The sequence below is a fragment of the Papio anubis genome, chromosome 17 (assembly GCF_008728515.1).
Source record: "Papio anubis isolate 15944 chromosome 17, Panubis1.0, whole genome shotgun sequence".
Taxonomy (NCBI): Eukaryota; Metazoa; Chordata; class Mammalia; order Primates; family Cercopithecidae; genus Papio; species Papio anubis.
The window spans coordinates 21,372,841-21,395,178 of record NC_044992.1 but is presented as its reverse complement, the minus strand read 5'-3'; the positions used below and the strand labels follow the sequence as shown (position 1 = coordinate 21,395,178).

Here is a 22,338-nt window from a genome sequence, read left to right as displayed (position 1 = left end):
GGGGATATGGTACTGATGAAAACAAAGTCCCTGCCATCATGACCTCTGTCAGGCTTCTGAGCCCAAGCCAAGCCATCGCATCCCCTGTGACTTGCACATATACGCCCATCTGGCCTGAAGTAACTAAAAAATCACAAAAGAAGTGCAAATGCCCTGCCCTGCCTTAACCGATGACATTCCACCACAAAAGAAGTGAAAATGGCCGGTCCTTGCCTTAAGTGATGATATTATCTTGTGAAATTCCTTTTCCTGGCTCATCCTGGCTCAAAAAGCTCCCCCACTGAGCACCTTGTGACCCCCCACTCGTGCCCGCCAGAGAACAACCCCCCTTTGACTGTAATTTTCCTTTCCCTACCCAAATCCTATAAAACAGCCCCACCCTTATCTCCCTTCGATGACTCTCTTTTGGGAAGGACTCAACCCACCTGCACCCAGGTAATTAAAAAGTTTTATTGCTCACACAAAGCCTGTTTGGTGGTCTCTTCACACGGACACGCATGACATTCTGGTGCCGTGACTCAGATCAGGGGATCTCCCTTGGGAGATCAATCCCCTGTCCTCCTGCTCTTTGCTCCGTGAGAAAGATCCACCTACGACCTCTAGTCCTCAGACCAACCAGTCCAAGGAACATCTCACCAATATTAAATCGGGTAAGCGGCCTCTTTTTACTTTCTCCTCCAACCTCTCTCACTATCACTCGACTTCTTTCTCCTTTCAATCTTGGCGCCACCCTTCAATCTCTCCCTTCTCTTAATTTCAATTCCTTTCATTTTCTGGTAGAGACAAAGGAGACACGCTTTGTCTGTGGACCCAAAACTCCGGCACCGGTCACTGACTGGGGAAGGCAGCCTTCCCTTGGTGTTTAATCATTGCAGGGTCGCCTCTCTGATTACTCACCCACGTTTCAGAGGTATCTGACCACGCCGCAGGGACGCCTGCCTTGGTCCTTCACCCTTAGCGGCAAGCTCTGCTTTTCTGGGGGGAGGGGCAAGAACCCCGACCTTTTATTTTTGTGCCCCCTCTTATTTTTGCACCCCCTTTTATTTTTGTGCCCCGATCTCTTATTTTTGCACCCCAATACCTTATTTCTGCTCCCCAATCCCTTTCCTGCTTTTCTGGAGGGCAAGAACCCCCGAACTCCTTCTCTCTGTGTCTCTACTCTCTCTTCTCTCTGGGCTTGCCTCCTTCACCATGGGCAACCTTCCACCCTCCATTCTTCCTTCTTTTCTGTAGCCTGTGTTCTCAAGAACTTAAAACCTCTTCAACTCACACCTGATCTAAAACCTAAATACCTTATTTTCTTCTACAATGCCGCTTGACTCCAATACAAACTCGACAGTAGTTCCAAATAGCCAGAAAATGGCACTTTCGATTTTTCCATCCTACAAGATCTAAATAATTCTTGTCGTAAAATGGGCAAACGGTCTGAGGTGCCTGACGTCCAGGCATTCTTTTACACATTGGTCCCTCCTCAGTCTCTGTTCCCAATGCAACTCATCCCAAATCTTCCTTCTTTCCCTCCTGCCTGTCCCCTCAGTCCCAACCCCAAGCGTTGTTGAGTCTTTCTAATCTTCCTTTTCTACAGACCAATCCGACCTCTCCCCTCCTCGCCAGGCCAAGCTAGGTCCCAATTTTCCTCAGCCTCTGTTCCCCCACCCTGTAATCCTTTTATCACCTCCCCTCCTCACACCCAGTCTGGCTTACAGTTTAGTTCCAAGACTAGGCCTCCCCTACCTGCCCAGCAATTTCCTCTTAAAAAATTGGCTAGAGCAAAAGGCATAGTCAAGGTTAATGTACCTTTTTCCTTATCTGACTTCTTCCAAATCAGTTAGCATTTAGGCTCTTTTTCATCAAATATGAAAAACTTTCGCCCAGTTCATGGCCTGTTTAGCAGCAACCCTGAGACGCTTTTCAGCCCTAGACCCTGAAAGGTCAGAAAGCCGTCTTATTCTTAATATGCATTTTATTTTATTACCCAATCTGCTCCTGACATTAAATAAACCCCCCAAATTAAATTCTGGCCCTCAAACCCCACAACAGAACTTAATGAATCTCGCCTTCAAGGTGTGCAATAATAGAGTAGAGGCAGCCAAGTAGCAACTTATTTCTGAGTTGCAATTCTTTGCCTCCACTGTGAGACAAACCCCAGCCACATCTCCAGCACACAACTCCGAATGCCTGAAGCTCAGCTGCCAGGGGTTCCTCCAGAACCTTGTCCCCCAGGAGCTTGCTACAAGTGCCGGAAATCTGGCCACTGGGCCAAGGAATGCCCGTAGCCCGGGATTCCTCCTAAGCCGTGTCCCATCAGTGCAGGACCCCACCGGAAATCGGACTGTCCAACTCGCCCGGCAGCCACTCCCAGAGCCCCTGGAGCTCTGGCCCAAGGCTCTCTGACTGGCTCCTTTCCAGACCTTCTCGGCTTAGCGGCTGAAGATTGATGCTGCCCCATCGCCTCGGAAGCCTCCTGGACCATCACAGACGCTTTGGGTAACTCTTACAGTGGCAGGCACCTCTGTCCCCTTCTTAATCAATACGGAGGCTACTCACTCCACATTACCTTCTTTTCAAGGGCCTGTTTTCCTTGCCTCCATAACTGTTGTGGGTATTGACGGCCAGGCTGCTAAACCTCTTAAAACTCCCCACTCTGGTGCCAACTTGGACAACATTCTTTCATCCACTCCTTTTTAGTTATCTCCACCTGCCCAACTCCCTTATTAGGTCAAGACATTTTAACTAAATTATCTGCTTCCCTGACTATTCCTAGGCTACAGCCACACCTCATTGCTGCCTTTTCCCCCAGTTCAAAGCCTCCTTCGCATCCTCCTCTTGTATCTCTCCCCACCTTAACCCACAAGTATAGGATACCTCTCCTTGGCAACTGATCATGCACCCCTTACCATCTCATTAAACCCAATCACCCTTACCCCACCCCACTCAACGCCAATATCCCACCCCGTAGCACGCTTTAAAAGGATTAAAGTCTGTTATCACTTGCTTGCTACAGCATGGCCTTTTAAAGCCTGTAAACTCCCCTTACAATTCCCCCATTTTACCTGTCCTAAAACGGACAAGGCTTACATGTTAGTTCAAGATCTGCACCTTATCAACCAAACTGTCTTGCCTATCCACCCCATAGTGCCAAACCCATATTCTCTCCTATCCTCAGTACCTCCCTCCACAACCCATTATTCTGTTCTGGATCTCAAACATACTATCTTTTCTATTCCTTCACATCCTTCATCCCAGCCTCTCTTCGCCTTCACTTAGACTGACCCTGACACCCATCAGGCTCAGCAAATTACCTAGGCTGTACTGCTGCAAGGCCTCACGGACAGCCCCCATTACTTTAGTCAAGCCCAAATTTCTTCCTCATCTGTTACCTATCTCGGCATAATTCTCATAAATACACACTTACTCTCCCTGCTGATCGTGTCTGGCTAATCTCCCAAACCCTAATCCCTTCTACAAAACAACTCCTTTCCTTCCTAGGCATGGTTAGTGCGGTCAGAATTCTTACACAAAAGCTGGGACCGCGTCCTAAAGCCTTTCTGTCCAAATGACGTTACTGTTTTAGCTGAGCCCTCATGTCTGCACGCAGCGGCTGCCACTGCTTTAATACTGTTAGAGGTCCTAAAAATCACAAACTGTGCTCAACTCTCTACAGTTCTCATAACTTCCAAAATCTATTTTCTTCACCCAACCAATGCTCAGGAGAATGCTTATGCTGATAAGTTAGCTAAAAAAGCAGCTAGCATTCCAACTTCTATCCCTCAAGGCAGTTTTCCTCCTTCACATTGGCCGCTTCCACCTACTCCCCCGCTGAAACTTCCACCTATCAATCTCTTCCCACACATGGCAAATGGTTCTTTGACCAAGGAAAATATCTCCTTCCAGCCTCACAGGCCCATTCTATTCTGTCGTCATTTCATAACCTCTTCCATCTAAGTTACAAGCCACTAGAAGGTCTCTTAGAACCTCTCATTTCCTTTCCATCCTAGAAATCTATCCTCAAGGAGATCACTTCTCAGTGTTCCATCTGCTATTCTACTACCCCTCAGGGATTGTTCAGGCCCCCTCCCTTTCCTACACATCAAGCTCGGGGATTTGCCCCTGCCCAGGACTGGCAAATTGACTTTACTCACATGCCCCGAGTCAGAAAACTAAAATATCTCTTAGTCTGGGTAGACACTTTCACTGAATGGGTAGAGGCCTTTCCCATGGGGTCTGAGAAGGCCACTGCGGTCATTTCAGACATAATTCCTCGGTTTGGCCTTCCTACCTTTATACAGTCTGATAAGTTTCTCAGGCTCTTAGTATTCAGTGAAACCTTTATATCCTTTACCGTCCTCAATCTTCAGGAAAGGTAGAACAGACTAATAGTCTTTTAAAAACACACCTCACCAAGCTCAGTCACCAACTTAAGAAGGACTAGACAATACTTTTACCACTCTCCTTTCTCAGAATTCAGGCCTGTCCTCGGAATGCTACAGGTTCCAGCCCATTTGAGCTCCTGTGTGGACACTCACTTAGGTCCCAGTCTCATTCCAGACACGAGACCAACTTAGACTGCACCCCAAAAACTTTCATCCCTACTGTCTTCTGTCTAGTCATACTCCTATTCACCTATTCTCAACTACTCATAAATGCCCTGCTCATGTTCACACTGCCGGTTTACACTGTTTCTCCAAGCCATCACAGTTGATATCTCCTAGTGCTATCCCAAACCACCACTCTAAATTCCCTCTTAAAGTAAATAAATAATCTTTGCTGGCAAGGCTATGCTGAACCTCCTTGGGCACTCTCTAATTAGATGTCCTAGAGTCCTCCCAATTCTTAGTCCTTCAATACCTGTTTTTTCTCCTTCTCTTACCTTGTGTCTTCCGTTTAGTTTTTCAATTCATACAAAACCGGATCCAGGCCGTTTTGTATGTCATTCAATATGACAAATCTTTCTTCTAACGACCCCACAATATCACTCCTTACCACAAAATCTTCCTTCAGCTTAATCTCTCCCACTCTAGGTTCCCACGTCGCCCCTAATCCCGCTTGAAGCAGCCCTGAGAAACAGCGCCCATTCTCTCTCCACACCACCAAAAAATTTTCGCCGCCCCAACACTTCAACACTATTTTGTTTTATTTTTCTTATTAATATAAGAAGACAGGAATGTCAGGCCTCTGAGCCCAAGCCAAGCCATCGCATCCGCTGTGACTTGCACATATAGGCCCATCTGGCCTGAAGTAACTGAAGAATCACAAAAGAAGTGCAAATGCCCTGCCTCGCCTTAACTGATGACATTCCACCACAAAAGAAGTGAAAATGGCCGGTCCTTGCCTTAACCGATGATATTATCTTGTGAAATTCCTTTTCCTGGCTCATCCTGGCTCAAAAAGCTCCCCCACTGAGCACCTTGTGACACCCACTCCTGCCCGCCAGAGAACAACCCCCCTTTGACTGTAATTTTCCTTTACCTACCCAAATCCTATAAAACGGCCCCACACTTATCTCCCTTTGCTGAATCTCTTTTCGGACTCAGCCTGCTTGCACCCAGGTGATTAAAAAGCTTTATTGCTCACACAAAGCCTGTTTGGTGGTCTCTTCACACGGACGTGCATGACAGCCTCTAGTAAAGAGAGATAGACAACAAAGAAACTGTAAAGGTAAACTGAGGCTGGAGCCGAACCGGGAACGAAGACACAAGGCAAATGGCAGTAAGAATAGCCTTTTATTAGGGCTTGCGGGCGAGGTTCCTGGGTCCAAAGGCGTGGGCCAAGGAAGTCACGCTGAGGGAGGAGTGTAGGGGCTTCTTATAGCCTGAGAGGTAGGGAAGCTGGTTGTGCAAACAGGGCCTGGGGGTCTTGAAACTACTAGGGCAGGAGTTGAGTAAGGGTCATGAGGAAGGGGTCTTTGGAAACTGTCAACCGAAACTGCTGTTTACGAACTTGTGGAATGCAGGTGAGCTGCAGGTCATGGGGGAGTGTGACTGCCCAGCCGGAACTCTGACACATGTAAGTCTGTGGGTGTGTACAATTGTGAAGGGAGTCTTTAACAAAAGGCCTGCTACGCCGGGTAACGCCGCCATGTTGGGTCTAGATTCCTGCCTAACAGAAACTAGAAAGTTATAATTCAGATGATGATAAATACTAAGGAAAAAAATGAAACGGGATAAAGGATTAAGGAGTGCCAGGAGACAAGAAAGGAGGGAAGTTGCTTATATAGGAGGGTCAGGTGACATTTTAGCAGAGACTTGAAGGAAGTGAGGGAGCTGACCAGGTGGATATCTAGGAGAAGAGCATTCTAGGTAGAAGGAACGGCAAGTGTAAGGGCCCTAAGGCAGGAGGCCAGCAAGGCTGGAGCACAGGGAGTGAGGAGGACAGAGCAGGGAAGAGGGACAGAGAAGAGGTAGTTGGCCTTAGGGCCCTCAAAAGGACTTGGCTGTCACTGAGTGAAATGGAAAGCACAGGATGGTTTTGAGCAGGCCAGTGACCTGATTGCAGTTGTTTTCAAGGAGTTAGAAAAGACCTCTACCCTAGTGGGTACTGCAGGCTCTGGCTCTGGGTGAGCCACACCCTGTCCCATTCCCTGATGAGGGACCTTGGCCTCTCCTAGTCTTAGTTCTTTCTCTAAGAAATGATTCCAAGGATTTAGCCAAGTACCCCTCCCTCACTGCAGCTGACCTAACTGGGCCAAACTTTTGTGTAAGTGGTAGGGAGGAGTTGGAAGTAGTGGGAGTAGAGGGGAGCCAATCTAGAGGCTTGAATGTTTAATGTGGAATTTCCTCTCTCTAGGGGACCACAGGTGGGGGGCAGCTTGCAGGGGGAGGTTATTCAGTTGGCTAGTATCTAGCCAGCACCTACTTATCCTGAGTCTCAGACTCCTGGCTCACGGGAGGTGGGGTAGCTAACAAGCTCCAACAAGCCCAGGCACAGTTACAGTGGCCAGAAATGCAGCCATCCATCCTCCAAAGAATCAGGCCTGTCAGGACCTGCCTCCAGAAAACCACTCAGCTGCTCTGTTCTCAGGGAAGGTGGCCTTTCGTGGTTCTGCTCCTCCCACCCCCAGCCCCTGAATTAGCACCCTTGGAGTTCGAAACTATTTTCCACGGTTGGAATTTTATATCAATTAGTAGGATTCTTTGATTATTTTCCCTCTCCCACCATTCTAGAAACTAATGGGCCTGGTGAGGGCTTTGTCTATTTCCTTTACTGTTGTGGTCCTGGAGTCCCCCAGCACAGTGCCTGGCACGTAAGGGGCACTCAGTAAATGAGGTGAATGAATGAAAGATAGGGGAGTAAGGCAAGTAATGCTGTTCCTTTTTACAGGCAATAAAACAGAGGCCCAGACAGGGTCTGACCTCAGCAGCAGAGCAGGTGACTGCCTTCTGGCCTAATTCCTATAATGGGAGCCACCCAGGAGCATACGTTCACACCCAAGGGCCTCCCAGGCCCTCCTCCATCTTCTCCTCTAAGGGAACTGCAGAGCTAGGCCCTGCCTTACCCCAGAAACAAGACTAGTTTCTCAGGAAAAGATCCTAGGGCAGGAATGGAGCAAGTGACAGTTTTTATTTTATTTTATTTTATTTTTATTTTTATATTTTTTGAGACAGGGTCTTGCTCTGTCACCCAGGCTGGAGTGCAGTGGCGAGATCTCAGATCTCAGCTCACTGCAACCTCTGCCTCCTGGGCTCAATCGATCCTCCCACCTCAGCCTCCCGAGTAGCTGGGACTACAGGCATCCGCTACTACTCCCGGCTAATTTTTGTGTATTTTTTGTAGAGACAGGGTTTTACCATGTTGCCCAGGTTGGTCTCGAACTCCTGAGCTCAAGTGATCCCTGAGCCTCAGCCTCTCAAAGTGCTGGGATTACAGCTGTGAGTCACCACTCCCAGACGTGACAGTCTGTTAATACCAGTAAGAGCACTTTGAATATACCAGACACTGTTTTTCCACAACTTTTCGAGACAAGTTTTGTTAGCAACTTCATTTTACAGATGAAAAAACAGGCTCGGGTGGTAAGTGGCATGCCCAAGGTAGTGGCAGAGCCTAGGTGTTCCAATCCAGGCAGCTGGGTTCAGCCGCACTCGGATCCTCTCCAGATGCCTCTCTGTTACAGCGCAGAACATCAGCAGCATCAGGAGTCATGTGCACTTCCAGCTCTGCCTTGAGTACCCGATGACCTGGTTTCCTCATCGGTAGATAGCGAAGGTTAATATTGGCTAGCCTGTAGAGTTATCGGGAGACCAACGCACAAAAAGGGTTTAATACCGTGCTCAGCACATAGTAAGTGGTCAATACATGTTAATTATTGATATTCTTGTTATTTGTGGTGTGTCTGGGCCGGGAGGGAGGGCTGCAGGGCGCTGTCTATGCACACTTCACAGGTGAGGTCATCCCGCGGGCTGGGGGTGCCGGGGCCCTCGCCGGCCCACGCCCAGCCAGGTGCACCCCCGCGAGAGTCCAGTGGCCTCAGGTCCCAGGCCCCTCCCCGCCGGACATTTAAGGAGGGACGCCGGGCGCAGGCGCAGAGAGCGCAAGCCCCGCGCCACACGTCGCCAGTCCCAGGCAGCCAGTCGCGCGCGCGCCCCGCCGGCCGCCTGGCGACAGCCCCGCTGCGCACACACATGGAGGGGAGCGCGAGTCCCCCGGACAAGCCCCGCGCCCGTCCCGCGGCTGCTGTGCTGTGCCGGGGCCCGGTAGAGCCGCTGGTCTTCCTGGCCAACTTTGCCTTGGTCCTGCAGGGCCCGCTCACCACGCAGTATCTGTGGCACCGCTTCAGTGCCGACCTCGGCTACAATGGCACCCGCCAAAGGGGGGGCTGCAGCAACCGCAGCGCGGACCCCACCATGCAGGTAGCGGGGCGGCGAGGAGCCTGGCAGGGAGAAGGCCCTGGGCTGGAGCGTGGCGGCAGCGGAGGGGTGGGGCCTGCATAATGGTAGTAGCGGGTAACTGGAGGGAGGGTGCATTTTGGATGGTGGGCGGGATCAGAGCAAAGCGGCCTGACCCAGAACCTCAGCGTGGGGAATGCGAAAAGTTGAGCTAAAGCCTGGCCTTGCAGGTTAACAAAAGCGGGGGAAAGGAAAGGGAATGGGGCCTTGGTCCATGTCCTTCCCCCTCTTCACTGGCAGATTCTGAAAGTTGTGCTAAGATTCTCTGAGGTTTAGGGCTCCAAAGAAAGTCCTCATCCCTGTAGCTCCCGGGATGGCGAGGATTTGGGGATTGGGCAACCCAGAGTGAGGAACCGCACCCTGGTCATTGTGCCCCTACAGGAAGTGGAGACCCTTACTTCCCACTGGACCCTCTACATGAACGTGGGCGGCTTCCTGGTGGGGCTCTTCTCGTCCACCCTGCTGGGAGCTTGGAGCGACGGTGTGGGCCGCCGCCCGCTGCTAGTGCTGGCCTCGCTGGGCCTGCTGCTCCAGGCCCTAGTGTCCGTCTTTGTGGTGCAGCTACAGCTCCACGTCGGCTACTTCGTGTTGGGTCGCATCCTTTGTGCCCTCCTCGGCGACTTCGGTGGCCTTCTGGCGGCTAGCTTTGCGTCCGTGGCAGATGTCAGCTCCAGCCGCAGCCGCACCTTCCGGATGGCCCTGCTGGAAGCCAGCATCGGGGTGGCTGGGATGCTGGCAAGCCTCCTCGGGGGCCACTGGCTCCGGGCCCAGGGTTATGCCAACCCCTTCTGGCTGGCCTTAGCCTTGCTGATAGCCATGACACTCTATGCAGCTTTCTGCTTTGGTGAGACCTTAAAGGAGCCAAAGTCCACCCGGCTCTTCACCTTCCGTCACCACCGATCCATTGTCCAGCTCTATGTGGCTCCAGCCCCAGAGAAGTCCAGGAAGCATTTAGCCCTGTACTCACTGGCCATCTTCGTGGTGATCACTGTGCACTTTGGGGCCCAGGACATCTTGACCCTGTATGAACTGAGCACACCCCTCTGCTGGGACTCCAAACTAATCGGCTATGGTTCTGCAGCTCAGCATCTCCCCTACCTCACCAGCCTGCTGGTCCTGAAGCTCCTGCAGCACTGCCTGGCCGATGCCTGGGTGGCTGAGATCGGCCTGGCCTTCAACATCCTGGGGATGATGGTCTTTGCCTTTGCCACCATCACGCCTCTCATGTTCACAGGTAAAGTGTGTGGGCTCAGGGACAGCTTGTCCCAGAGGCACTGGGTAAGAACCGGGGGCCAGCCACTCACTGTCCCCAGATGTGGTTCATTCCTGTGTCTTTGGAAACATTGTTATGCCTGCACCGGAGGACAGACAACTAAGAAATCCCTCAAAAATGCCATCTTTGATACATGGAAAATACAGACCTTCAGTAGCTAAAGTAATTAATCCACCGTTATCAACCATTAATATTGTTAGTAATCTAGAGCAAAAGACAAAAGTGTGGCTCATACACTAATTGCTTTACCCCTTGGCCTCCCACAGCCTATTCATATGTTCTTAAACAAAGTCCATGCCATTAATGCCTTGGTACTCACTTCTCTGATAAGAATCAAATACCCTTGGTCAGCTTCTTTGGGTTTTTAAAAAACCTGTCTTCTCAGACCACAGATAAGAAATTCCTGTTTCAGTTCCTCTTCTCCTCTTCCTCCTTGTCCTTTCCCTCCTTACTTCCTCCCTTTCTTTTTTTGGTAGGAGAGGGTCAACAGGCCAGTCAATGGGGAAGTTAACTTTTTAAAATTTTTATTTGATTGATTTATTTAGAGACAGGGTCTCACTTTGTCACCCAGGCTAGAGTGCAGTGGCATGATCATGGCTCACTGCAACCTCATCCCCTGGGCCCAAGTGATTCTCCCAACCTGGCCTCTCTAGTAGCTGGTACCACTGGCGCACATTACCACACCTTGCTAATTTTTGTATTTTTTTATAGAGATGAGATCCTCATCATGTTGCCCAGTCCTGGTCTCTAACTCCTGAGCTCAAGGATCTGCCTGTCTTAGCCTCCCAAAGTGTTGGGATTACAGGCATAAGCCACCGTGCCCAGCTTTAGTTAACTTTTTTTAAAGGGACAGATTTATTTTGATAGAGCCCTAAAACGTGCTGTGTATAGTCAACAATACAATAATCACAGATTTCTTAACTCAACTGCCTGTCTGACAATTAAGCAGAAGGCAGCCTTTCCCTCCTGCTGATGGCCCTGGGGGAGGCAAAGATGATGAAGATGCTGTCATTGCTCTGGGTCAGGGGGAGGTCTCAACAGAGTGGGATTTGAGGGGCTTGACACTGGTAGGGGCCTTGGGTGCCTCATCGTATACCTTCTTTGGAGGATCCACTGTCCTGTAGGAGTTTGCAGTTTTGCTGAGGAGTCAACAATCACACAGGGAGAGAAATGGTTATAAAGAAAACAGGAAGCCTGTAAGTAACTGAATGCAAAGGGAAAAGGAACTCACATTTGCTGTGTCCCTATGCCGTACTCTTCATAGATGTTACCTTTTTACCTTATGTATTGGTTCCCTGAGATTGCTGTAATGAAATACCACAAACTTGGGGGCTTAACACAACAGAAATATATTCTCTCACAGTTCTGGAGGCCAGAAGTCCAAAGTCAGTACCACTGGGCTGAACGGAAGGAGTCAGCAGGCAGTGCTCCCTTGCAAGGCGCCAGGAGAGAACGTGTTTCTCTTTTCTTTCAGCTTCTGGGGCTGCTGGCATTCCTTGGCTTGGGGTGGCCATCACCAGTCTCTGCCTCTGTGCTCACATGGCCTCTCCTCCTCTTTGTGCCTTCTCCATTCTGTTGGTGCCAAATCTCCATCTGCTTTCCTCTTATAAAGATGTGTGATGGCATTTAGGGCCCAACCTGCTAATCCAGGATAACCCCACTCTCTCAGGAGGCTTAACTTCATCACACCTGCATAGACCCATTTTCCAAATACGGTAGTATTTACAGGTTCCAGGGCTATGAACCTGATGCCACTGGGCACCATTATTCAGCCTCCTATGACTCAGAACCATCCTGTGATGAAGGCCTTATTATCTTCCTCATACACGGAGTCAGGCTCAGAGAGGTTAAGTACCCCAGGCCACACAGATAGTATGTAATGGCATCAGGTTTTGAATTCAGGGCTGACTCCAAAGTTCATGCTTGTTTTCTGTGCCCTGCCATATCCCTACTAAGTGCCAAATGAATGGGTGATGTCTGCTGTGACCACAAGAGGTTCAGACAAGAAAGCAATCAGTGGGAATTAGCATTCATGAGAGCTAGACGGTGGCCATGCCCAGACAAGGGCAGTCTCCCTTCCTCCTTGACTACTGTCTCCCCACCCTCACCATCAAGGAAGTTCTTCCTGGGTCTAACCTAAGCCCCATATAGGGTATGGATAGGAGATCTGCTGCCTTTCCCTTGGACACCCCTCTCCCCAGCCCTATTTCCCTGATGAGTGTTTATTTCTCCACAGGATATGGGTTGCTCTTCCTGTCATTAGTCATCACACCTGTCATCCGGGCTAAACTCTCCAAGCTGGTGAGAGAGACAGAGCAGGGTGAGTGTCAGGACCCACCTGTATCTGGTTCCTCATGCCCAGTGCTGCCCGAAACGGGCTGATGGGCAGCCATGGCTGGGGGAACAGCTTGCCTTCCCGCCTCTCACCCTGGAGAAGTAAGTGGCCAAGACAAACACACTTCTGTGAAATTGCCCACGATGGGCAGAGGATCATGCCGCCTTGGATTTTCAAACCTCAGAGTTGGGATTTGCAGTCAGCAGAGCACAATGATGTTCTTTCTGGATAACCAGAGCAGAGGATTTACTGTCTGCAGACCTCAGCTTTTCCGTCTGTAAGATGGGTGTGATGATGCCAGAGTTCCCTGTTTCTCTGGGGTCAGCGTGTACAAGCCCAGAAGTGAACAACCTTGTGAAATGGGTTTCATTTTCCACAGTTGACAGATGAAGAAACAGAGGCCCAGGGGGTTACATCGGCTCACCCAAGGTTACTCAGTAAATGGTGGAGCTAGGATGCAAACTCACGTCTGTGTTTAAAAGCAGCTGGTCTCAGGATCTGGGTTTTAGTCCGAGCCCTGCCATAGGCCTGTTTCTTCATCTGTGATGTGAGTGGTTTGCTCTTGATGACATCACAGGCCCCTCTACATGTGACAGAATTTAATCTCAACCTCTGTTGGGTTGTTGCACATTTTGTAAACTGTGGGTTCTCCTGGTGTATCTACACAGAACAGCTTCTCCAGCCTCTGGGTCTTCATGCCCCAGTCGGGAAACATTCATCTTTCTCCATCTGTCCTGGAATGAGGATCTGATGATGACAGAGACCCTGGTGCCATACAGAGCCCACTGTGGGTTCTGGTGTCCCCAGAATCCATGTGCCTTCATTCATTCACCTAAACTTTTTTTCCCAGCACTTTCTTTGTGCCCAGAGATGTCAGGGAAACACGAGAAAAGAACAGCCCTTACTAACTAGCTACTTCCAGGGGGCCAGGCCCAGTGATGGGTGATTTCCATGTGAACTTAATGTTGCTGACAATCTAGGAAATAGGTATTATCCTTATTTAGCAGAAGGAGGAACAGGAGCCCAAAGGATAAAAAGCTATTCAGTGGTGACACAGCTATGAATATTGGAACTGATCAGACCTGCAGTTAATCCCAAACAGATGATTCCAAAGAGGATAAACCAGAAAAAAGCCATTTCCATCAGGCTTTCATCAGACAATATCACATGTACTTTTTTTTTTCATGTGCTGGGTTCTGTCAGATCACATGTACTTTTAGTGTGGATTTAACAGCAGCCATTTATTTAGTAGCCCCTCTGTGCCAGCTGCTGTCCACATACAACCTTATTGAATCCTCGTCACAGTACATGATGTAGCAGGATTTACTGGTGAGGAAGGGGAGACGCAGGTTAAGTGACTGCTTACGGTCACACAGCTCTGAGGTGGTGGTGCCAGAATTTGAACATGGCCCTTTCGGACTCCGGAGTATGGTATTTATTTCTTCACAGGTGCTCTCTTTTCTGCTGTGGCCTGTGTGAATAACCTGGCCATGCTGACGGCCTCCGGCATCTTCAACTCACTCTACCCAGCCACTCTGAACTTTATGAAGGGGTTCCCCTTCCTCCTGGGAGCTGGCCTCCTGCTCATCCCGGCCGTTCTGATTGGGTAATGCAGGTCCCTGACCCATGCTCATAATGGAGCCCTTTCTCATAAAAGTGCCCTCCTCCCAACCAGAAATGGTAGCTTCATTCCTGGAATCCTCCCCCTCTGGGTGTCTTGTCCCAGGTTGCCCCTCTCCTTGCACATGGCTGCCTAATCCTCCAGGAGCCATTTTCCAAGGGCAAGGTGGCAAGCTAGGTGGAGGAAGGATCAGGCTAACATTGCTACTTGGCAAGGCTGTGTTCTCTCTCCCGGTTCCCCTATTTCCCTCCATTCCCATTTTATAGATGGAACTATGGCAACAGAACTGTGTTAAAGGGAAGGCCAGAGAGCTTTGTCAGCTAGTTGAACTTTTTCCTGTATGATATTAAGAATTATATTTCATGGCTGGGCGTGGGGGCTCCTGCCTGTAATCCTGATCCTGTGGCAGGCTGAGGCAGGAGGACCACTTGAGTCCACGAATTCAAGATCAGCCTGGACAACACAGCAAGACCTTGTCTGTATAAAAAATTTTAAAAATCAGCCAGGCATGGTGGTATGCACCGGTAGTCCCAGCTACTAAGGAGGCTGAGGCAGGAGGATCACTTGAGCCCAGGAGTTCAAGGGTACAGTCAGCTATGATTGTGTCACTGCCCTCTAGCCTGGACAACAGAGCAAGACCCTGTCTCTTAAAAAAAAAAGAAAAGTTATTTTCCAGAGCCATGTCCCTGGACATTGTCCTCCAGCTCTTAGCTTCTCAGCTTGGGGAAGGAGGTTCAGGAGAGCTACCTGGACCAGCCCACCCAAGTAAATCCTGCATCACTTCTCCAGACAGGCCTTGAAGGTACCCCATGTGAAATCCAAACCCTCTCTCTGGTCTCTCACAGGATGCTGGAAAAGGCTGTTCCTCACCCTGAGTTCCAGCAGTTTCCCCAGAGCCCCTGATCTGCCTGGACCAGAAGACAGAGGGCAAGAGGAGCAAAGTGAACACCGAACAACTGAAGGTCTACAGCTGGAGCCCAGCCCACAGCAGCACCAGCAGCTCCTTTGTAAGGGCAGTGCTCTCTTTGGACGAGGTGGTCAAGACAGACCAAGGCACCACCCCATCCATAGCTGAGCCAGCCTCTGACTAGGATCTAGAATCATAACCCACACAGGCCCACTGCAGGACAGGTGGCAGGGGAGCTATTCAGGACAGGAGTCAGTTCTTCCTTTGTGCCATCCATCACTTATAACTCCCCAGACCAGAGGAGAGGTCCTGATGGAGGTGACACTTCAGGGACCAGAGGCAGCACAAGGGCTGGCATCTCTCCTTCCAGCCCAAACTGCACAGTCCCAGGCAGGTTCCTGACACGTGTAGCAGTCACCAGCCACTCCTTAACAATGAATGTGGTACCTGGTTAGTGCCAGCCTTGGGAAGGAGGGAGGGAGGGAGGTGAGAGGGGCTTGGTGATCTCCGGAGGAGGAGCGCTGCCTTCACTGTGGTTGGGGAATTGATCCTTGGCTATGGCCTACCCACTCCCTGGGCTGAAGAGTGCCAATCATTATAAATCAGCTTCAGCAAACTGAAACAAACCTTCTGGTGCGTTGGGCTTTGGGGCCCTCTGTTTTCCTGCTGCCAATCTGCCTGCCATATGTCAGACAACAGAAGCTGCTGGGCTGGGCAGGAGCCCTGAGCTGCTTGGTGGACTGATACCAAGTGGGGCCAGCCAGGGCTTCTACTGACTCGCTGTGCAACCTTAAACAAGCCCCACTAGGAAGGGCTAGATCAGCGATGCCCCGAATTGTTGAATCGTGGTAATCACATTTGGATGGACAAGTTAGGAAACTTAGGTGATGCTCTGAGATCTTTCCCACCTCCTCATACATTCTACAATAAGATGCCTCTCTTCATGGGCCTGGGGAAAGGATGAATGGGTGTGGCTGGACTTTTGACCTTTAATGTCCCTGAGCAGTTCTTGGCCCTTGGGGAGAAGTGGGGGGAGGATCTGGCTGACTCAGCCCCAACCGAGGGGTAGCAGCTGCAGCCCAGCCAGGCAGAACACCCTGGCCCTGCAGACCTGTGTCTGAGCAGGCTTTGGAGGAAAGGCCACTTCTGAGTCCTCTATCTCAGGAGAAGCCAGGCCTAGGTGCTTGACCTGGTGATCTGAGCTGTGTTTGTCCTAGTGCGGGTGGCAGTCACCTCTGAGCACACTGGCCTTGGCTTAGGGGAGGCTTGTGACTTCAGCTGTTCCGTCTGGGGCTGGATGCTGGACTCTGATTCCCCCAGAGAGACAGAAGATCGGGCAGAGGTCAACCAGAAGGCCACACAGGGCTGTGGACAGCAGTGGAGGGTATACCAAACAGAAAGAAAACGCAGGAAACCTCTCTGAAGACTGCCCATGGGGACCTCAGGAGGGAGTGGGACTGATTGGAGACAAGAAGCCAGAAATCATCCCCTGGAGACACTCAGACACTGTATTGTTGTTGACTCTGTCCTGTGAGGCCAGTGTCTAGGCTGCCCTGCTTGTCATGTCCATGCCCTCACCCTGGCCCCAGTGAGCACTTGCGCTGCACAAGGAAAGGAAGATCAGGTGGGGTCAAAAGCAAAGCATCGAGGCTGGGACTGGCCAAGACAGACTCTGGCAGGGAGGGGAGTGGAAGGAAGGAGCCCCAAACCTGGAGTGAGAACTTTGACTTTCTGATGATGTGGCCGAGAGCTAGGAGTCGCCTGGCCAGCACAGCCAAGAGTGGGGCTGGGGGCGCAGCCAGCCTTAAGGTGTCAACATCCGGCCCTCGTTGGGGAAGAGCCTTCAGCAGTCCCTGTGGCCTGCAGCCTGGGTTTATTGGAGGGTACTTTCTTGCCCTCTGAACCCAGTGGAGGAGGGGGCAATGGGACATTCCTGCTCAGTTATTTCAGTATGGCCTCTGGGTCAGCTTTTTTTTTTTGCAAAATCCTATCCCCCGCTGCTAGACTCTTTGAAGCAAGCGAGAAGCAATAGCCCAGCCTCAGAATGATTCTCAGGAGAGCAATTCCACTGCCAGTGGACTGGGTGCCAGGAGGTCTAGGTCTGGATCTGGGGCTGCCACTAATGACAGGAAACTGGGCTTATCTTCAACCTTTCTGAGCCTCAGGGTCATTATCTGTAAAATGGGGATGATAATACCAGGTAGAGTTGCTCTGACGACTGGAGACCAAGGAGCGGAGTGTGTGGGAAATGGCAAAGATTCGTGAGGGCTTCATGCTTTAGAGATTTGCTACCCTTAACCACCAGCATCAGCTCACCTGGGAATCTGTAAGAAACGCAGAGTCTCAGGCCCCACCCCAGATCTCCTGATTTTAACAACATTCCCAGGTGACTTGAATGCATGTTAAAGTTGGAGAAGCTGCCATAGGTGACAACCTTTTGCCTTTTCAGGACTTTGCCTCTTTCCACAGAGCTGCAGGTTCTGTCCAGGCTGCTTTTACTGCCATGGGGGCTGCCTGGTCCCTGAGCAAGCGGTGGGTAGCCCTGGATAGCCGAGGGGCTGGGGTAGCCAGCTGGGCCAGACCAGGAAGGAGCCTGAGGCACAGCACCAAGGCATGGGGTAAGGTGGGCTTTGAGGCACGGCTTCCCCATGCCCAGACCCAGGCCCAAACAGGAGGCTCCTGTGCACCAGCAAGTGCAGCAAAGCTGGCTGCAGCGACAAGGAAGTCAGAGGGAGGACCGATTTACCTCAACCCTCGCCCTGGATGTGGCAAAAGATACCACACTGAAGGAAGCTGTAGGGGATCTGGGACCTAGTCAGGCTGGCTAAGGGCACTGAGTGATTACAGGGCAAGGCCACAGAGCGGCAGGAAGTTGTAAGTGCAGGGGCCAGGCACAGTGTGAGTGAAGAGCCATGATGGCACTCATCCCTGGCTGGCTCTTGGGCCCAGGCCCTTGCTCAGAATACAGTGCCCAGGCCTGCCTGGGCATTGCCTTAATTCCTGTCTGAGGCTGCCTTCCTTCATCCTCAAACTGGCTGCTATCAGAGCAGAAGGGAATGCAGAACCACCCCCACCCCAACTCCAATGTCTCCACAACTGAGCAGGGACCCTCCCTATGACAGAGACAGACAACCCAATGCCAGGGCATGGGGGAGTTCTAACCTCCCAAGCCCAAGTCTGACTTCCCTTCCCTCTCCAGATACTGAGGAAAGTGGGTTGGAGGTGGGCCATGAGGGTGGGGGACAGGGAGAGGGAGAACCATTTGCTAAGAAGAGCCCAGGTTGTCTCAGCCCAGGGAGGCCAGTTTGAGGAGCTGTTCCTCCAGAAAGGACGACGGAAGTGGAAGTCACAGCAGGGCTGGGAACTGGCGACTGGTTAGGTCGGACCCATGGGTGCAGCACCCTCCAAACTGGTGTCAGAGCCTGCAGATGAGTCCCGGGAGGAGCGGCCCTGTAGGAAGCGGATGATCTTCTCAATGGTGGCCTCCTGGTATTCATGGGACCACCTGTGGGCACAGGAGCCATGTGGGTCAGACAGCTGGGCAGAGGGAGCTGCTAGTCAGCTGTTCGCCCACACACTGCCTGTCATGGTGATCTGTACCCTACCCCCCTGGTCCCAGGGCCCCGGGGCTCACTTAATGCCGTTGAAGGTAAGCACAGCCTGCATGTCCTCAGGCAGGACCTGGGGCTCAGGCCACTCGAAGCCATCAATGACGGGCACAATGTTCTTGCCACAGCTTAAAGCAGTCACAATCTCCTGGAGAAAGAAAGGAAAGGAGGAAGATACTCCTGTATCCATTTAGGGACCCTTGTAGCCAGGCAGGTGCTGGGAGGGCCACTAGCCCGAGGCTGGGTCCAGGGCAGGATACCAGTCCTGAAGTCCACCTTGATGTCTCCCTTAACCCTCGTAGTATAATAAAAAATAAATATTTTGTCTCTGCCCAGGGTTCCTGGCACAGAGCCCCTAAAACCCTTGGAATCTCTTGAGTGATGAGTGTTTGTATGCTAAAGAGATGATTCCCCACTGGGGGCCTGGGAGCGCTATGGGGGTAGCCTAGATAGCTTCAGGAAGCGGCTGGTCACCAGGGAGACCAAGGCATGATTAGAGGATTGGAACTTTCAGCCCCACCTTCCAGCCTCCAGAGGGGTGCTGGAGATTGAGTTCAATCAGCAATGGCCAGTGATTTAATCAATCATGCCTACATAACGGAACCTCCATAAAAACCCCTAAACAAGGGGTTTTGAAGAGCCTCCAGGTTGATAAATGGGTGTAGGTGCTGGGAAGGTGGCAGAAGGCATGGCATCCACACCTCTACCCTCCACACATAGAGATCCTATGTATCTCTTCCATTTGGCTATTCTTGAGCTGTGTCCTTTGTAAGTGTGAAATTAAATAATTCAGCTGGGCATGGTGGGTCACGCCTGTAATCCCAACACTTTGGGAGCCTGAGGCAGGAGGATCACTTGAGCCCAGGATTTTGAGATTAATAATATTATTTATTATTATTCTTCAAGCTTTGTTAAATCAAACCTAAAGCTCTTGGAACTTTAAATTATTCTGAGCCTTGACAGGAATTGGTCTATGCAGCCTGAGTCATGAGGCATGCAGCTGCAACTTCCACCTATTTTTTTTTTTTTTTTACTTCTACCTATTTTTTTTTTTTTTTCTATAATTACTTTGGAAGACCAAATGGCACCAGAGATAAGACCCCCTTAGATCCCCACTCAGATCACCACCCCTCCTCAGGGGGTAATAAAGTCATCTTCCTTGGAATGTAGCAATCTATAACCAATCAAAGCATTGTAACATATGCACTGGTCTTATATGGAAAATGTTGGAGTCCTGCTAAAATTCCTCTGTCTTTGCCTGTGGAAGTGAAACCTTAACTTCTCCAATTTGGAGTACTCACCCCATTCCTTTGGAGTCAATGCTTCCTGGGTGGCTATTCTCAAAACTTTACACTCAAAGAAACTCTATACTTAGTCTTATTTTCTGAATCTCATTATTTAAGGTTGACATAATAAGCAACTAATAGTAAGTAAAGTGCTTTCCTCAGTTCTGAGTCATTCTAGCAAGTTGAACCTCGGGGTGTCATGGAACCCCTGAATTTGTAGCCAAATCAAACAGAAATGTGGTAGCCTGGGGACCTGGGCCTCGTGACTGACATTTCAGAATTGAATTGAATTGTGGGATACCCAGCTGGTGTTGGAAAGTTGGAGAATTAGTGGTTAGTGTGGGAAAAACCCCAAACAATTTGGTGTCAGAAGAAAAACATCACAATCCTGCATACAGGTTGATCCATCATGCGCCCTGACAATTGTACTCCTTATTTATTTCTCAAATCCACCATTTTTCCCTGCCTCCACCCCACTACCACCCTCTTCCAATCCCTATTATCTTTAAGCCCCCACCAGGTCTTTCCTCATCCACCCTTGTCTTCTCTAATTCACTCTCCACATTGCCCTTTCATGTAGCTAATGTTTGCAAAATGCACATCTGACAAATCAGATCCTGTCACTCCCTACTTAAAACTCTTCAAGACTTTGCATGGTCTTAGAATAAAGTCCAAACTCCTTCATGTGGCCTGTGAGGCCCTATGTGGTTGGCCACAGTCCACTTCTCAAACTCTACCCCTGCTCTGTCCTCCCAGTCACACAAAATAAGCTTCCTTGTCCTTCCCTCTTGATAATGCCCATTCATTTTTCTGATCTGAGCTCAATCAACTCTTACACAGGGCAGTTGTCTCCCACTGCCCTGACCAAATCAGTTCTCCTATTATAGGCTCTGCAGAACATATTATAGTTGCAAATTTTAATTAATTAATGGATAAATTACTCAGTATTTGTCTTCTCTGCCAGACATGAGGAGGGATCATATCTATTTTTCACTGACTTTATATCTTAGCATCTTTCACAGAGCCCTTACAGTTAGCCCTTGCTAAATATTTAATGGATGGATGAATGAATGAATGAGAAAACATAGCACAGCAGTTAGGGCTGCACTCTGGAATCATCAAATCGGGGTTCACATTGAGTCTCTGACACAGGCTCTACGACCTGAGGCAAAAATAATAGGTACTTAAAGTTTCTGTTTTCTCTCTTTTTTTTTTTTTTTTTTTGGTGGAGAGTGGGGAACAGGATCTCACTTTGTTGCCCAGGCTGGAGGGCAGTGGCGCCATCAAGGCTCACTGCAGCCTCAACCTCCTGGGCTCAAGCCAGCCTCCCACCTCAGCCTCCCAAGTAGCTGGGACCACAGGCGTGTGCTACCATGTCTGGCTAATTTTTTGTATTTTTTAGTAGAGATGGGGTTTCACCATGTTGCCCAGGCTGGTCTCAAACTCCTGGCTTCAAGTGATCCTCCCACCTTAGCATCCCAAAGTGTTGGGATCACAGGCGTGGGCCGCCACATCTGTTCCTCTGTTTTCTAATATATAAAGCAGAGTTAATGATAGATTTTTCCATGGAATAAGCGCAACATTCCATGGCAAGTAATTAGAACAGCACTTAGCATACAGTGTATGCTTAATACGTAATAGGTGTTATTATTTCCTCTTCTATAAAGTGGGGATAATAAAACCTACCCCAAAGAATTGTTTTAAGGAATTATTTGCTATTAATGGGGTTTCGTAAGTGCTTATTGAATGTTTTTCTTCCTCTCAATAGGGAACCAAAGGGATTTTACTTTCTTGAGTGCAGTTCACTTGTGGTTTTCCATATTGATTACCCACTAATGTGACTTCAGGGAAAGGAGTTTTAAAACCAGAGGCAATTAAGCACCAGAAACAACCAAAGAGGGATGACGGCGCCTCTGGGGCTGGTCCAAGGCAAAGGCTCTTCCCGCCTCTTTGCCATCTGCTGGGACGACAAGGGGTGCCAAGCATTCTTGGGAAGTGGAGCCTTCCTGGGGAAAGAACATGTGTAACTTTGCCCTTGACTGGCTTCCTGGGGAGCCTCTCCATTTTACAGATGGAGAGAAAAAAGCCCAGGGAGGAAGGGATTTCCTCCTAAGCCACACGTACGCCCAGCCCACGAGGGACCAGTCCTCTGACTCAAGCCTCGAGAGTCCAAGTCCAGGCTGTTTCAACCAAGCCCTGCTGCCTCTCTGCTGAGCACTGGAATGAATCCTGACCCTGCAGCAATTTATTTGGAAATCTTTAGACATTTGTTTCATCCAGAATTATACAAAACCAAAGACAGTACAAACTGTTTATTGCACAGATTCAGAGGCTGGCCAAGAAAGGGATAATAGCGGCCAGGTATGGTGGCTCATGCCTGTAATCCTGGCACTTGGGGAGGCCGAGGCAGGCAGATCACAAGGTCA

General features: G+C 50.1%; 2 protein-coding genes across 5 annotated transcripts in view; one reads left to right on the top strand and one right to left on the bottom strand.

Annotated features, from left to right (window-relative positions):
- Positions 1-8,518: 8,518 nt before the first annotated feature.
- Positions 8,519-18,996, top strand: SLC46A1 (solute carrier family 46 member 1). 3 transcript variants are annotated; one of them, XM_009189942.4, is made up of 5 exons: positions 8,523-8,846; positions 9,264-10,116; positions 12,392-12,475; positions 13,940-14,096; positions 14,957-18,996. In XM_009189942.4, the coding sequence occupies exons 1-5, from the start codon at positions 8,619-8,621 to the stop codon at positions 15,012-15,014; spliced, it is 1,380 nt and encodes a 459-aa protein (XP_009188206.2). In that variant the 5' UTR covers positions 8,523-8,618; the 3' UTR covers positions 15,015-18,996. The 3 variants fall into 3 exon arrangements, with proteins under 3 accessions (XP_021784540.1, XP_021784539.1, XP_009188206.2); XM_021928847.2 differs by lacking the exon at positions 13,940-14,096 and having other exon boundaries at positions 8,521-8,846; XM_021928848.2 differs by lacking the exons at positions 12,392-12,475; positions 13,940-14,096 and having other exon boundaries at positions 8,519-8,846.
- Positions 16,506-22,338, bottom strand: part of SARM1 (sterile alpha and TIR motif containing 1) — a 27,603-nt gene continuing 21,770 nt past the window's right edge. For both annotated transcript variants that reach the window (XM_017950448.3, XM_017950447.3), the window contains exons 8-9: positions 18,653-18,774; positions 16,506-18,523 (exon numbers count right to left, since the gene is read on the bottom strand). In XM_017950448.3, coding sequence (XP_017805937.2) covers positions 18,394-18,523; positions 18,653-18,774 — 252 coding nt within the window. In that variant the 3' untranslated portion in view covers positions 16,506-18,393. The remainder of the gene's footprint in view (positions 18,524-18,652; positions 18,775-22,338) is intronic.